Source organism: Mercenaria mercenaria, chromosome 3, assembly GCF_021730395.1.
Source record: "Mercenaria mercenaria strain notata chromosome 3, MADL_Memer_1, whole genome shotgun sequence".
Lineage (NCBI taxonomy): Eukaryota > Metazoa > Mollusca > Bivalvia > Venerida > Veneridae > Mercenaria > Mercenaria mercenaria.
The window spans coordinates 45730521-45748477 of record NC_069363.1 but is presented as its reverse complement, the minus strand read 5'-3'; the positions used below and the strand labels follow the sequence as shown (position 1 = coordinate 45748477).

The 17957-nt window shown below is 34.4% G+C and overlaps 2 protein-coding genes across 2 annotated transcripts; both read left to right on the top strand.

Annotated features, from left to right (window-relative positions):
- The first annotated feature begins 2496 nt into the window (after positions 1 to 2496).
- Positions 2497 to 7829, top strand: LOC123524934 (uncharacterized). Its single transcript, XM_045303559.2, has 2 exons — positions 2497 to 2742; positions 4948 to 7829. Exon 2 carries the CDS (start codon positions 5132 to 5134, stop codon positions 7610 to 7612), a length of 2481 nt encoding a protein of 826 aa, XP_045159494.2. The 5' UTR covers positions 2497 to 2742; positions 4948 to 5131; the 3' UTR covers positions 7613 to 7829.
- Positions 7830 to 14425: 6596 nt separating this feature from the next.
- LOC128556031 (acetylcholine receptor subunit beta-type unc-29-like) lies at positions 14426 to 17551 on the top strand. The gene is made up of 2 exons (XM_053539928.1): positions 14426 to 14745; positions 16452 to 17551. Exons 1-2 carry the CDS (start codon positions 14431 to 14433, stop codon positions 17352 to 17354), a joined length of 1218 nt encoding a protein of 405 aa, XP_053395903.1. The 5' UTR covers positions 14426 to 14430; the 3' UTR covers positions 17355 to 17551.
- Positions 17552 to 17957: the final 406 nt, after the last annotated feature.

Below are 17957 nucleotides of genomic sequence, written 5' to 3'. Positions count from 1 at the left end.
GGGCCATAACCCTGGAACTTCGGACGGACGGACGCACGCACAGACAAGACAAAATCTATATGACCCCCTCCCCCACACACACTCTGTTGAGCAAATGGTACTTTTAAAATCACAAATACATGTAGATATGATAACGGTACGCATGTGTCAAAAAAGCAGCATATATCTGTATTATGTTAAAATCACTGTGATGGTACGTACACCGGATATACATAAAAGAGATTAACATAAATACTTTATGTCTTTACGATAGAATGATTTTTTTTCATGCATTGTACTGATGTATTCGTCCGAATACACAGGGTAACACACATTGTTTTCATTTACAGTTAGCTGTCAATGATAGATATATCTTTTGCTATCTAGTTGCAAAGTTAGCATGGCCACAATTAAATGGTCAGAAATTTGGTGTGCGTGGTTTTTTTGGGTTTTTTTTTCAAACTTGAGTCACACAACAAAGTAAACCGGAATTGAATCGATCGTTATTGCAAAGTATGTACATGCTATGACGGAGATATTTGTGATTTGTCTAAAACAGATCAAGTCGTGAAATGACTTGATGCACAGACGATTATGAAGTGATTATCCATTGCAGACTTGTAGTTAATTGGTCTTTGTGTTATATGTTGTATTTAAAGCACACCGACACTGTTGTCGGGTATTTTGCTACACGTCCAGCTCTTTACATTAGATTGGTTAGCGTCAGTGAATAGTTTAAATGGTCCATCTGGGAGAGGTCGTAATAAACTTAGGACATATCGTACTTTTAAAATCAATTTTGAACCAGAGCTTTACTGTAAAATGTTATTGCCACTTGGACATAGAGCCGCATTCAGTAAATTTAGATGCGGAGTAGCCCCAATACGTATTGAAACAGGTAGATTTTAAAATTAAGCATTAAATGAACGTACATGTCCATTCTGTAAAGTATTGGAAGATGAAAGTCATGTAATATTAGACTGTGTTATGTACTCAGATCTTAGAAGTGAGCTGTTTGAGAAAGCTGTTACTCATGAGTATAATTTTCTTAATATGTGCAAAAGTGATCAACTTAAGGTTCTGTTCACAAATGCTTATTTGGGAAGGTTATGTGCCAAAACCTGTTTTAACATATTACAAAGACGTAGTTTTAGCTTGTGTAAATAATGCTCACATTTACTTAAATTGTTATAAAGTGTTTTATTTCCACTGAGAAGCAGCTGCTAATTAGTTCACTCTCGATCTGATCGAGGTTGATATCTGATTTTCTAAAATATTTCTTAATGCACGCATTAGTGCTTGTATTATTTCTTCAGTGTCTTTGTGTTAGTTTTAGTAACTTTTTATTCTTCAATTAGCAGTTGTTCCTCAGTTTTATGCTGTATATACCTTTTACTGTTATATGATGTGATGTGGATATATTTACTGTGATAAGTCTCTCATAATTCTTCTATATTGAATGGCTATGTACTATGTATTGATGTAGTGTATATTATGTTTCTGACGTTGTTTGTACATAGATGAGACTATAATAAAGATTACAATACAACACAATTAGAGGAAGACTAAAAGTGCACCATCCCATTTTTTTCAAGCACAGGCGGGCATATGCATAAACAAGTTTTATTTTAAACACACAACGGAGAAGGGCAGGTGGGCCAAGGAGACCTCTTTCTGCAAAATGCATTAATATTCGGATACAGCTGACAAACGTAGGAGAAATATTTCTAAAGGTAAGAATAGAAATGATCAAAAGGAGGCATACATTATCACCGAATGTAAAATAGTACGATTCAAAACATCAATTAATCAATAATCAAAGTCATTAATTATAATGTTTGTCAATAAACTGTGAATCTCGTATTTTCAAATAAATTACACCAAACTGTGGTATCCCCGTGGCATTTGATATTACATTTTATCCCCGGTTGAGTCAATCTGACTAGAGTACATCTCCAATTACGCTACGCTTAGGATATGAAGACGTGCTATTTATAGCCTCGTTCTGACTACCCTTCCGCTAGCTAATCAGAGCCTTGCTTACTACATTTTGAATGCGAAACTAGAAGTTTAAAAAAATCTATATTTAGCCTGGGTTTTTCATATTTACAATTCTTATGACAACAACATCGCGACTACGCCCTCGTGTTTTGAGAGAAATCAGTACGGACTAAGTCACATAAGGTGTCAGACAGCCGTTTAGCTCAGTCGGTAGGGCACTCGCCCTGAAGCCTGGGGTCCAGGGTTCGAGCCGGACTAACTGCACATTTTTCTCACCCTTTTGGCATTCGACGCTATTTTGATGATTCAGCAAAATGATTGTTGAAACGAGTCGTCTGATTGGCTCAAATAAAGATTGATTTGCGAAAATGAAAATAGCAATTTCGGAAATCCAAATATACTGAAAGATGAATGCGAATGGGTCATCCTCAGATCTTCGTTTAGAAGAGCAAGTACTTTAGTCAGATTGCGGTTGAGTAAAACGACAATAGCAAAGTTTTTCCAGCTATATCCGGTGTACGCTTCTCCAGCGTGATATAACTTCTTTAACAATACAAGTATTATTGATTGGTATGTTTCGCGTTGAATGTACTACCTTATATTACTGAAATATGGAGTGATAAAGCATGTATCTATTTCAGTTGATTTCAATTACATTCTTTTTGTGGACATATGGAATTCAGCTCGGAAAACTCGGAACTTCATATATTGAAATGTGCTAGATAGTTCACGATGTTACACTATTAAGGAAGTTATAATGCGGTAAGTTCAGTTTTAAACAAATAAAAAACAACATAAAATAGAAATACGAAACATGAAATTCAAATTGTGTTAAAGGCGAAAAGGTGTGCAAAATTGTACACCTCTGATGATGCTATATAGGTAATTTAATAGTTTCCTAACGTTCGCGAAGTAGCTCGTTTGGTTTGAGGAAAAAAAACACTACAAATAGCTGTCATAATACAATTACTCTATAAATCCCGCACGATAACTCAAACGATATTATGTTTGATAATTATGATTTTTCTTCATTAAAACGTTTCAATACAGAACATATTTTTTGTATAACATTACAGTATGCACTTAACTTCTATCATTGACAACCCTTCTGAGTTCAACGATGCATTATAACCATGACAATCAAACTATTATACAAACATGCTGTCGTTTAAATTATCGTGCGGGAGTAGTACCGCTATTCAATATACAGACGTGTTCCGTTTATGTTATCCGATAAATTTCAATAATTGTAATAAATATCAAATTACCAAAACGAATTATTTTGTGTGATATGCTTGTTTACATGGTTGCGACCCTGTGAATGAATGTGTAATGGTTCAAGAATACATCAGTAGATCCTTTTTAAAGTCGCGTACTGATTGTGCGCGAACAGATGAAATTAGCTGAGTGTAAGAAAACTTAGTAGTGCCCGATGATGCAGTTAATACGAGATCACATGATCTGATTTTTTTTCAAAAATTAAATTCAACCAAATTTTAAGAATACAGATGACAAAATCACGATTTGCACGTGCACATCCAAGTATGAAATTTTCACGAAAGTAAAAAATTTTTACCGATATTTGTGTAGGCATTCAGATCAGTAAAACGATGTTTAAAATTCATTAACTTACTTTTTAAACTAAAAAAATATCTACATTCTTCAAGGGTCTTGTTGGAAGTTTTGCTCAGTATGCCATAGTTACGTGAATCATTTGATGGGCGTTCACCTAACTTGGCCAGGAACGTTTTTGTATGGACCTTTATGAATTATTTTGATTCACAGAACTTAAGGTTCACTAGTGCTTAAAATAGAAAATATGCTTAAACGACTTGTTCCCAACTGAACAAATGATAGATTTTCTTCGAACTTGCTCAGAAGCATTCAAGTTTGTTCAAAATTATTTGTTTGTCTGTCTATTCTTGGTTTTATTATCATATATTTATCATATTACGAGAAAAATATTATTTATATAAGATAAAATTGTTGCTTTACATGATACCGTGAAAATATTTAAAGGTCCGTAATGCTTTATATTTTTATTTTAAAAAGAGATGAAAGAGTTTTCCAAATAGATGTTATGCTTACTTACATGGTTAGAAAAAACACGGCTTTTAATATCCACGTGAACTGTTGAAGTTAGAATCATAAAGGGAGGTAATAAAAATCAGTGAATACAATAAAACATTCTAGTATAACACAGTATTTACCCTAAGGGGTATCAAATGTTTAAAGACTATATAGTTCTCACTCAGTTTTATTAACGTTTCGGCCATAAGGCCTTTATCAAAATGACAAATTCCGAGAATTACTCTACATCATGGCGTCTCATAATATAACAAGATTTGAAATACAAAACCGGAACTGACGTAACGTTATTAAACGTCAACGTCAAATCCCGCTAAAAATCGATACACATTTATGATGCACAAGACAGTCGATGCAAGACTGTTTAACACACGTTTTCTCCCTTGTAAAAACACCTTCAAAAGGTGACAAGAACAGCAGTTTTATGCTAGGAAGAATGATGCGAATCAGATCAAAAAGTTATAAAATATTGATAAAAGATTGATTCAATTTCTTAATACTGTACATTTATATATATTTCCGATGGTTTTATTTTCGCTAATATTTGTAAATCGTGAGTATACTTGAAATTGCGAGTATACTGCAAATCACGTGTATACTCTTCTACAGTGAGGTGATTACCGAAGATGATGATGATGATGATGATGATGATGATGATAATGCCACTCGTAAATTCAGATTAGTCGTTAAAATTAATCTGCATCTTATCCTAAAACATAAATTCTCACGTTTTGCGAATTTGTCAACACCGCGAATTGAGGCTGCTATCCGTGAAGTCGCTAAATAAATCCTACGCCAAAATAACCACTATACAATATTCCCAGTATATAGTTGCTTTAAGAAAATATTTAAAGATAATTGTGTTGATATTGTTTTCAGATTAACTATAAATACAAATGAAGGACACAGTTATAAACACATGCAGTTGATGGATTGGACATACAGATACAGTCTTACGACGGCAGTGAGATTTCATGCAGACGAAACAACACATGTATAATGAAAACACTTGTGAGACGGACACTCGAAGCTTGGATTGCATTTTTGTGAAATGTGAGTGCAAATGAAGCAGTCAACCATAGCTGAGTCCTCTTACCTCACCACTTCCTTAGAGGATGCAAGTTTGAAAATGAAATTGAAAAGGTCAATGCAAAAACTTATGATACATTGCAAACTGAGAATGTTGCGTAAACAACTGTTTTTCTCAGTAAGCGCGTGTTTGGTAGTTGCATTAGCTCTATTAGTTTTCTCTAGAAACTCGTTTAATCGTATAAATACCGACACATTTTATCACCAAGATTTTAAATCTACTATTCCTTACCATGACTTTAAAGCTGCTTTTCATCACCATGATTTTAAAGCCATTGACATGTCTTTGGTTGTACTTGTTGTGGGTCACCGTAATGCATTTGACCGTCGTAAGAAAATACGAAACACTTGGGCATCTGGACATAAACATGTATATTTCGTGGTTAGTGAGCTATACTGTCCCTATCCGCCTGAAAATCGTATATTTGGCACCTGCAAACCAAATAATATATCTGCAACGAAGGAACGTGTTCATAATTACGTACAAAATGAAGAAGAAGTTACAAAAAGGATTCGTAACGAATCAAACGTTGTTTTATTACCTACTGTAGACGTCGCTAAAGAATTGCCAAACGTGATTAAAGAAAGCTACAAATGGGCCCTAAAAAATCATGCTACAAAATGGATCTTACATGTAGAAGATTCATTTAATGTGTACTTGGACTCATTTAATGTTGCAAGTAATTTTGATCAAAAAGAGAATACTGTTTTAATATTGCTGAGACAATGCACATCTTCAGTAGACACGGGTAAACACAGAAATAGATCACGCCATATGACACCATTTCAATGTGCTTTGAACCATTTTATTCCGAGACAAGTTGCTGAATATCTAGTTAATGGACTGAATGAAATATTTGAATATACATTTAAAGACAAACAAAGCTACAGTACCGTACAAGTGCTTGATTCCAAACACATAAAGTCAGCTCATCGAGAAGACATTGCTTTGACGACAGTTAATGGAGAGGTTTATAACTCAGCAGCAATAGTGCTAGATTTATGTATCAAACATGAAATGAATAAGTGTGTAGACAACACTACGTATACACTATCTGAAAACCCTTCTAATTTCCTTAATGCGGGTAGGTTCGACTTGATCGTCAAGATGGTTTATGCATATTTTTACGTTTTTGAAAAACGAGTGCCAGATATAATAAAAGATGCATATTTGAAACATCTACAAATAATGAATAGCTTTGAAGAAAGCTGTGAAATGAAGGACATTGGGTTTAATTCAAAAGTTACGTGTAAAGAGAAGAAAAGCAGCTCTGATTCAATTTCATCATTTCACAAAACAATTGAATCTGTGAGAAAGTTTGGATTTAATCCTAATATTTCAAAGATTCCAGTGGATAAGAATGGGTTTATCAGTAATGGTGCACATAGACTAGCTTCTACAGTCGTTTTATCACGGAAAGCAAGTTTTGAACAACACACGTACAAGCACATTTCTGGATTCGGATATAGATACTTTCAAAGTTTAGGAATGTCACAAAACGTTTTTGATCTTGTTATGTTGGAATGGATGAGAATTCAGTTGAAATTACCCGACTTAAATACACCGATTTTTATTGTTTCAGTATTTTCGAACGATGATAGTAAAGATGAGAAAATGCGAACGATTGTTAAGGAACGATGTTCAAAAGATAATGATATTGCATATGAGAAATCTGTAACAGTTACAAGAGAAGGAGCCCGGCAATTAATTTCTCATATGTATGGACAACAGTCATGGCTTGAAGCAAAAATTCAACACATGCTTTCAAGATTCACCCACTCAACATTTAATGTTTTGTTTATATTCGTTTACACAAAAAGAAGCACTGATTTAGTTAAATGTAAACTTGAAATAAGAAAGCTTTACAATGATAAAATATTTAAATCTACAGCTCATATACCTGATACAACAGAAGAAAATCTAGTTCTAGCAGAAATGATACTTAATCCGAATTCCATTCAATTTCTCAATTATGCCAACAATGCGCCTGACTGTAAACTTATAGCAAAAGAAATTGCCACTCGTTTGTCTTTTGCAGCAATAAAAACACTTCCGGGTATATACATAGGTAGGACTGATATCATGGTTGACTCGGGAACAGTACTTGGCTATTTTGGGCTGCGTAGACGTACAGACGTAGACCTTTTGTTTTTAAACGACATTGATAAATCTATTCTTGGAAATCATCATGGAATGAATATACAAGCTCATGCTTTTAAATTTAATTCCATTTCAAAGGAGCGAGCATGGGGTGAGGACCATTTCAGTGCTACAGGGACGAGGAATCAGTGGGACTTATTTTATGACCCACAAAATTATGGCTACTGCTACGGTATTAAATTTGTTTCACTGAAGCAATTAGTAAGATACAAAGTGCAGCGTAATGAACCGAGCAAAGACTCACGTGACGTCGGCCTTATAAACAGGCTTTTGGATACGATCCAAAGTAAATGACGCAATCCGTCCAGAAACCTATCCCAGTTATTAATATCTGTGTTTTGTATTTATCTTGTGTTTGTTAGGTTATGAATTACAAGGCTGTTCATATCATGTATTTACAACCTTGTCTTGTTATTTCTCCACTTAGACTAATATACATTTACTTAGATTTTATATTAAGTGTTCACAGCGCATTCTACATAGAAAATAAATGAAGTTTTAAATGATTGAATTTTTTTTTCTCTGAACTATATACTATATATATATATGTATATTTTGTAGTATATATATGCTGTGTGAGAGCATTTATTAAGAAACGTTGGATTCCAAATTGCCTATCCAGCACAGCTAAGGTCATCCTTACTAGGGGTTGTCCAAATCATCCTTATGGTAACAGTAGTCTTTATCTTTACTGCTCATGAACAGACTCAATCAAACCGAGTCTGCAATTTTCACTGTTTGCGTTGTTCTCGGTGCTTCCGAGGGATCTACTTTTCAGATTTTATTTACTTCAGAACAGCGGGTGTTAAATGCTGTGTGTCGGCCGTAAAGTCGCCCCGATTTCATCTCAGTGTTGTTATATTTTCTGGTCCTTCGGGATCATTAATTTCAACTCATTTAGATTTGAAAATTGAATACTGCTTAAGCCGGTGCTAGGGGCGTGGGCAGTGTTGCATTTTCCATTGCTGCTCATGAATAGACTCAATCAAACCGAGTCTGCAATTTTCACTGTTTGCGTTGTTCTCGGCGTTTCCGAGGGATCTACTTTTCAGATCTTATTTATCAGTCAGTTCTAGTCAGCTAAAGAAGAAAATATCGAAAATTGAAATAGATAACGTGACTGATATAATGAAAGATCCAGTGACCTTTTTCATAAAAGTTACGTACCTAAAAATAACATGATTGCATATGCACGATTCAGGGGCACAAGTCCTGTTGCAATGCGATATGAAACTTATTTTCTCTATGTATTGTTTTTAATGACTACGCCTTTAAACATTACGTAATGGGTCACTGTGAATCCTACTAAACTACGACCATAGTTTGTACGTAAGTACATCCTGTCCCTAGTCAAGGAAAGTGGTAATAAATAATATACGGATATACTATCCTAAGTACTGACGTGACACTAATAACTATTCCGTATGCTTCTGTAAATTAATTTCCGGGGTGCCCGAACCTAAACAGCGACACCAATACAAGATATACATTTCATTATCAACACGTGGCATGTGCAGATGTAGCTGTGCGGGCAAAACGTTTAGCCACCAATCTCGGATTAGTGGGTTCGATACCTCTGTCTGACTATATCATGTTTTATTTCATTTGTAAACTTACAAGGCGGGAAAATTGTAACATTTATCGTGATTTTATATATATATGTTCGTTCATTCACTGGTCAATTCTAACGAATGACGTCAGTGCACGATAAAAATAAAAACATAAAAGAAACACAAGATCTATAGATAATGTGAAAAATATGATTTATAAAATAGTGTGAGAATAAAGGCAATATCGTTTAAGGTAAAGAGTATGTCATCAAAACACAGAAATATTTGATAAACGAACAACATCTTTACCAATAGTCTATCTGACCATAACATGTTCTGTCGTACATTGGCGCTGTCCCTAAGATGGATTCTTACAAAGTTGAACCCACGCCACCCCATTCCTTTAAATGAATATCATTTGTAATGAAATAAAAATAAGCACTTGCTGAAAACTACGTTCCACCAAGTTATTTGAAGTCCAAACACTGGGACATTAATGCAAATGTATCAGAACGAAAATCTATAACAGTTCGATGAAAATGGTGAGTTTTTAAGGTTTTTAACTGTCCGGAAGTGTGGCCCCTTTAAGGCTTTATGCAGTATATTTTCGGAATTCAATGTATATATCGGTATACTGACTGTTTTGTAGAGTTATATACATGTTTAACATTCTGTTTAAAATTAAAAAATCCGTAAGACTTAGCGTTAATTACATTACATTAAATTGATAAAAATGTTCTGAACTGAATTCAAACCCATGATAACGCGCGTGGAAGTTGGAGAGCTTACCGCCATGCATCCGTGCTATTGGTAAAATATGTAGGTAATTTTAGTTAACGTAGATATATTTTTAAGAATACACATATGGGCCGGTTATATTACCAGAAACAATGTTAGAACCTTAAACTAAATCAAGCATAAAGTTTTTTTTGATGATTTATAATCTTTAGTTACTTTGCAAAACAGGAAAAAGGTCCTTAAAAGAAATACAATCCAAACTTTGAAAATTAGGGGATATTCAAAGGCAGCTGTCTTTAGATTTTAATTAAACACAGTATTGCAATTTTAAAAAAAAAATATATTAATTCAACAAAAGTTTAGTATCTTTTCTTTATCAACATGCATGCATTACAGAATAAAGCAGTTCAAGAAGCATCTTAAAAATAATTGTTGTAAATGTTTAATGAATTTCGAGCAAATATTCCACCCATTTGTAGTAACATTGTGAATACATGTTTGTTCTACAAATCCCCTATGAATGCTGCTTTTTTTTTCTTCTTTCCAACTTTGAGATACACATGTTTAGTCGTCAACCCCTTTTAACTCCAATGCCGACGAGTTTGTTTTAGATATAAGTATTAGATTTTTTATTCTGAATTTTGACACCTATATTCTGAATTTTGACACATATGTTCCGCATTTTGAAACCCGACACTTTTTGACAATGATGGTAAAATACTCAATGTAGACTACCGATTCTTGCTAAAGATCTTAAAATACTTTTTAATACGTACTAGGCGTTTCAGAATTCCAGCTCCTTTTCTATGTTTCGTAGCCTTATAAACTACTTATTCCTCACCAAAAGGTTCATGATCGAATTAATTCAACTTAAATGTTAAAATGACAAACTTGATTTAGCGTAAAATAACGAAAACACCCGAAGATATTGGCGGATATAAATGAGTGCCAAGTCAACACTTACGGACAATAATATAAATAATTGACACCGATGTTATTATCATACTTTTACAAAGTAATCTGTATACATGTTTACGCTTATATTTGAATAACTGTAAGATTGTTCGACTTCTTGGACCTAAAACAGTATTTTTTTCTGAAATCGGTATTTTTTTTTAAATCTTTATTTCATTATGATTTATTATGATATAATTTTTGGACGAGTATTATGATTTGCATATACTACAAAATAAAGACACACATATATATTTTTGAACAGTAAGTGGATTAAATGAACAAATGTAAATCCCTTATTTTATATAAGTTTAAAGGCACCGACCTCCAGATCGTACGAAAATAAAAGAGAAAATTTTAGATATTAGAAAATTATTGCGATATTTCTTAAGAAGGCTTTGAAACTTAGTTACTGACATATTATATGTTATGGAAACATTTAAGAATAAATTGATTTTACTTTTTCCTGCATTAAATATTGAAAATAACAGAGGTAAATCGCTTTAATTACAAAGCTTGATATTTAACAACTGTTCAGTACGTAATCCTCCTTGGTATATTGGTAGTCATCATTGTCGCGGCGGCTCGGGTTCGATTTCCAACTCCGGCAATTTTTATTTATTCTTGATTTGGCTTTTTAAGATAGTTTAGAAACAAATACTCATGTTCTAATGTACATAATATACCAAACTTCAATTAAAAAAATCACTTTTAGCCAAAATCCGGAGGCTAGTGCCTTCAAAGGCTGATTGTCGCCCCGCCGAACGTCCCCCACGCAAGTCGTCATAATGGCGCTCCGCTGAACGTCGCCCTGTCGAATGTCGCCCTGCAAAGCATCACCCAACAATGACATAATGTAAGATCTGACATGACCCTTGCTAAACCCCCAAAATGTCGTAGGCTAGATTTCGTAAATGGTACAGTCTACCCAAAACTCGCCATCTGCACATGCTACAAGTACCAAATACAATGAAGCATCATCCGCAGATGTGTACATATGGCGGTGTATACATGGAACCTTCACTGATACACAGAGTGCAATTCCATTAAAATAGCCTTTATTCCCCTGATAAAATAACGGTCTTGCCGTAGACGAGAAAACAATGAGCAGAACTAAATTTGAATTTCACAGGCACTCAGCCGAAAGCAAAATAATGAAAAGCAGACACCATATCAAACGGGTGATCAAACAATAACTAAAACTACGAAAACGGGAGCATTGGAATCGCACACGTCGACACGTTCGAGCTAAAAACTAAGTAAATATTTATGTCATGAAACATAATGTAGCTTTGTAAAATGCGCATAAGATACATTAAGAATTTTGTTAGTTTCATTCAGTCGTTGCAACAGTGTTGCAGCTGTTCAAACTGTTTTATTGGCAAGCCATCTGAGGCATTATTTCCTTAATTAGTAATACAGGTAGACATTAAACCGTTTAATAGCAGTCAGGTGAAGCTTAAATCAATATCATATTGTTCTGATGAGAATACATATGCTCAAATAGAAATTAACCATACAGTCGATTATCAGTGACATTTATTAAAACAAGTTCGGCCTTCATGTATAGGAAAACGATGAGACTGACCATTCGCTTGACTTTTCACCCAAGTAATGGGATTCTTTTTACGGCCAACAATCTCCAAAACAGAATCAGAGGTGGATGGTGAATGATTTCAGATACAATATCTTCTACTTACTCCTCAGAATCTACGCTTCGTCCGAGAATCGAACTCGTGACCCAACAATCTAAGCTCTCTTCTTTTGAGATAAAAGAGCGGGCTCATGTCACTTATGTTGAAGCAATGTTATAAACGTCTCATGTTTTCTTTCTTGCTGAAATGTGTTGACTTAGTAAGCTTAAGTGCATTTTGAAGCAAAATACCGAGCATAATAACTTCATCTTCTCTTGTTTAACTCTAATTGCATCTTGAACTCAGTTTCACTATCATGTCTCTTTTGTTAAGGGAAACAATGACAAAGTACCTATGGGATCTTGTTAATTACACTGTAACAGTCAATCCATTAAACGTGTACAGCCGAAGGGTCAGTATTTTATTAATTGATAAAGGTAATAATACATGACTGTTCCCAATGGATATGTTAAATTATGCATGCTGTTAATATCAGGATATCTCATGTTACACGTGATCTCACAATTGATCCTCAAGATGTAACTGTCCTACGTTTCATTCTGTTACAACAATTACACTAAAGTTTTAAAGCTAAAAAGGCAACAAGTACAGTGATCGTTAAAAAGGATATTCAAAGAAGACTTACATTCAAAGAACGAAGCCACCCAAAAGTGACGAGAAAGATCTTGGAAACAAAGCGGTCTGTGCTTCAAAGTAATATGTACGAGAACATTTCACACATCAAATTAACAGAAAAAAAATGAAAATCGTCAATTAGAACTGACCATAGAAAAATTACTGTGTATAATACACCTACATAATTCTGTCAAACATCCGGGCAGAAAAAAAAGAAACAGTTCTATAAATAGCGCACTCAAAAACTACACCATCGGTAAACATTCGATAACAAAAACAAAAAACAAACAGGTGGAGGTATATATTAAAAGGGTCATTAATTATAACAGTAGCTAGATGTGGGGTTTTGTATTCGGCCCTCCTATAATTTGCCAGGTCCGAGCCGAATACAGCATTCCAAATCGGCCTATTCTTTACACTGTATCTGAACTTTTGACTGCTCAATGTCGATTATAGACAAAGTCGTCCGATAACACTCTGTATCTCCCGTTACGTATGACCGATTTCGAAGTTTTGATACTGAAATTTGTCTGACATCGTCATATAAAAAGCATTTCAAATGACACATTAGGTCTCTAAAAAGCATTTGGGAGAAGTGTTTGAGAAAAGAATTGAGAATGTCTGGCGGACGTTTTGTGTCGAGGAAAGCACTTGATTTCCAGTCTCCGACGTTTTTTATATCATCAAAATCAGTCTACAACATTTATTAATAAATGATCGCACTTACACTGCAATCAGGCACGTAATTCAATAGTGGCCAACCCATGTGACATTTCTGTATCGTACACACGGGGAAATCGCTCGATTCAGGTAATAAACTAGAATACTGAAATTCATTTTATGCTTGCAGTTCAATCGAATCAAATTTCTGTAAGTAAATATTAATGATAAAATTTCACACAGTAGTTAACAAATTCGAAAATGTGTTATAACATGGACTAGAATTTCATTGGAAACTTTTTGTTTTGTTAAATCTACCATATAGATTTGTTATTATACATTAAACTGTGCTTTTATTGATTATAAAAACATTTGATACATTAAAGATGTGCTCTAGCTATGGTTTTATTATTTCAAATGTGGAGATAATATGAAACTCGCCCGAAGGCTTTGAGTAAAAATATTCATGTCTCATTTAGCACCAAAACTTTCACTGTGAAATTTTAATGTTTTACATTGTATATATATTTTATTTCCATTCGTTCGCAGCAGATAGGCGTATTGTTGTTGTTGTTGTTGTTGTTGTTTTCGTAGAAAACAATTACCGCTATCTAATCAGCGATAGAACAGTAGATTGAGAATGACAATTAAAGTTTACAAATTAAAGATTTATCGAGAGCAGGAAACGGTAGTACTCTCGGTGATAACTTATGTAAAATGTAAATGATTTACTTAGGAATAGTACAAAATAAAATTAAAAGATTTAATGTTAATTTATCAAAAATACATTCTTTCTGCACAAACGCTATTGAAATCACTTGAACAGAAAATGTACTTTTCTAAATTGCAACACTATTAAATATCTAAATAATTAAAAAATCCCTCTTTATAAATGCTGCTGATCGTTTTAATATGTTCTGTAATTTCAGCAATCATAAATATGAATGAAACATTCTTTATCTTGATGATATTGACTCGATTTTTGGCTATGACGTCAGCAACGCTGAGTAATGCAACAAACATTTTGCATCAAGTTTTGCTTGACGGTTACAACACAGATATAAGACCATGTCTCGACTGTCCGACTCCCCTATATATAGGCGTATCGTATCATCTCACTGCATTGATAAACATGGACGAACTTGAAGGAGAGCTTCACTCTGTTGGATACCTAGAAGTTGTGTGGGTAGATGAACGGCTTAGGTGGAACCCGTTGGTGAATGGTATTGGAAGTGTGATGTTCTCTCCGAACAAAGTAAGTTTAGCTCATTTTGGTTATTTATATCATCATTAACGTGAAAATTTGATAGGAATTTATACACTTACTTGATTGATATATAGATGTTGCAAGTTTCATTGGCTGTCGAGAACCGGCTCAGTCAAGTCTGCCAGTGTTTTACTCTGTTGTGTGTGCTGCTCTAACATAATGCTGTCATATAGATTTGATTTGGGTAATGTTATTTAAGTAGATAGCAAAGATGCTCGAAGAAGAAATCGAGTTTTTTTTTGTTCATATCCTTAGTTTTTGTTATTTATATTACATAAAATTGAAGACTATAGTGTTTACAACAGTTACATAATGACATATACTATTAGGTTATTTAACATTGTTCTGTACAATACGGAGATATATTTGGACGAGTACCCAGCTGAGAAAACCATATTGGACGAGCCGCTAGGCGAGTTCAATATGGTTTTCTCAGCTGGGTACGAGTCCAAATATATCTCGTATTGTACAGTACAATGTTAAATAACCTTTTTATTCTGTATCTATTTTATCTTACTATAATAATAGTTTAAATTAAAAATGTTTTATTGTATTCCTGCCTTTTCTAGTTTTTCCCAGCTTGGTATGAGTGCAAATATATATTATACAGAACAATGTTAGACCTTAAATAACCTTAATTTTTATTCTATATTTATTTCACTTCATACGTAATATACGTAATTCATTGAATGTTGTTTTTTCTGCGTATCATCATTAAAAAAAGTATATGGTGCAACCTCCCTACAACAGCCATTTGGCGATTTGCGTGGTAATAATACTTGGCTGAGATATTATGCCCACAAACATTGTCAGCAAGTTTGGTGAAGATCGGATGAAAACTGGTCGACTTAAAGGAGCGGACAAGGCTAAATTCCCCGTTTCGAGTAATTCAAGGACTATAATCAAAGAGTGTCTGGTACAATTTGGCTGGTTATCGAAATTTGCCGAGATGTAATGCCCACAAACATTGTCAGCAAGTTTGGTGAAGATCCGACGAAACTGAATAATAGAGCAGACATGTTTTGGATGCTGACCGCCCGTCCGCTGCCATTCATAATCTTCACCATTTTGTTTCTTAACCGCTAAATAAAAACTGCTGAGGTAGCTATTCAGACAGTCAGGGCTGATACCAATTTCTAGGTTTCGTCCGGAACGGCTTCTTTTAGCGACTTTTCAAATATTCCAACATCTGATGATCCTTTTTACTGTATTTTTAAGTTTTTGATTATTAACGAACGTTTTAATATCTAAATCAGATAGCATTGTTATCCCTTGAATCGTTTTTGTGTGTTGTAACAAAAAAACTCAAATTAAATCCAGATTTCAAGACGCATAATCAAACTCTATACATAGATTTACATTCGGAACATTTTCACGCGTTTCGGGCTTTATCGTATGATTGACATGGGGCTGTTGAACCGTCCAAATACAGAAAATACAGGATTTTTTGTACGCGCGTGCGTTCAAATACAGAAAATACAGGATTTTTGTACGCACGTGCATCCAAATACCGTAATATATTGTACGGTCACGTGTTGCAAATGAACGTTCGCGATTGGATAGATAAAATAGGTATAGAATAAATAATGTATATATCACGTATGTATGTAATATTATATAGTAAACAGGTACTTGATGACAGATACGTATCGGTATATATCAGTATTTATGTAATTTGTGCATTCTTTGAACAGATTTGGGTACCACCGCTCATCTTAGGAAACCCTTCGAGGGAGATCAGTCGTCTAAATGCCGATAGGGTCCTTGCGCGGGTTTTGTATAACGGTACTGTCATTTGGCATCCAGGCGATGTTTTTAACACAAGATGTTCCTATGATATATACAGATATCCTTTCGATAAGCAGATGTGTTGGATAGCGTTCACACCTTGGTCATATCAAGCAAACGAAATCAGACTATATTCGGCAGGCGACAAGGTCGAAACTCCTTACTACAAGGAACACGGCCAGTGGAAGCTAGGATCTTTATCTGCGTCAGATTACATCAGTAATGACGTATCCTTTGTACAGTTTGACATTTGGTTTACCAGGAGATCGGGATATTTTGTAGTTAACATTATTTTACCAATATGTTTGCTGGCATTTTTGAATTGCTTAGCCTTTGTGATTCCAGCAGAAAGTGGCGAGCGAATATCATATACGGTAACAATGTTGTTATCTTTCGCAGTTTTCATGACTCTAGTTAGTGACAATGTACCAAAAACATCCGCCCCAATGTCTTTGCTTTGCTATTTTCTCCTTGCTTTGTTCAACGGAAGTGTTTTTATCATGATCTGTGTAATGTTAAACTTGCGTCTGTTTTACAGAGAGTCTTCAACCAAAATGTCGTCTGCTTATACTCTGATTTACAAAATGGCTACATGTTGTAAAATACGAAAAACTAATGTGTCCAAGACTCGTAAAAACAAAATAGCGTCTATTCAAAAAGAAATAAAAGGAAGACAATTTGGACACGAGATGGAGGAACCATTCGCGGAGGCTTCTTGGCAGGATGTTGCAGGTGTTTTCGACAAAATATGTTTTATACTGTCACTGATGTATTTTATTTCCATAACTGTTGCAATTCTTATTATATAAATAAACTAGTCGATGACTCGCACAGTGCATACACCGGCGGTCTTCTAAATGTGTTGTCTGTTTTGTACAGAATGGTTTAAAATATTTGCCACGAATTACGATTTTAAAGGTGTTTCTTCGATCAATTCATTTCAATGATTCGTACTTTCACAAAAAATGAAGAAGTGTGATTCAAGTAATACCATTGAACTCTTAGTCTTTTTTATGTGATGATGCGAATAAAATTCACTCTAAGACTCCACGAGGCTTTTCTCTTTTTTATCAGACGAAAGGTGTTCTGTATTGTCTTGGCCTAAAATTGTACTCTAAGTGTACTGGTTTCCGTTTTTGAGTATACTAGTGTTCTGATACACATAGAACCCTATTCATGTATCTTACTTTATACAGTCTGATACTTTGTCACGTTCGTTAGAGCATATCTCTGCGTGAAATTACTTTATTTACACTGTCCCATTTAACAAGATGGCATTATTGTAAGTGTGCAATGAGTATTCCTAAAACGCATTGATATTCCCAGTTTACTTCTTGTCAGTACCGTTTAGTAAGTTATGCATATTGTCTGATAGATTTTTGGTATATCTTACCGTTTCAACATCCATTTTT

Excerpts from the sequence above, each read along its gene's own strand:
- LOC123524934 (XM_045303559.2), top strand. The coding sequence starts at position 5,132 with ATGAAGCAGTCAACCATAGCTGAGTCCTCTTACCTCACCACTTCCTTA.
- LOC128556031 (XM_053539928.1), top strand. The coding sequence starts at position 14,431 with ATGAATGAAACATTCTTTATCTTGATGATATTGACTCGATTTTTGGCT. Across the intron at positions 14,746-16,451 it reads TGATGTTCTCTCCGAACAAA|ATTTGGGTACCACCGCTCAT; the intron begins GTAAGTTTAGCT and ends TTCTTTGAACAG.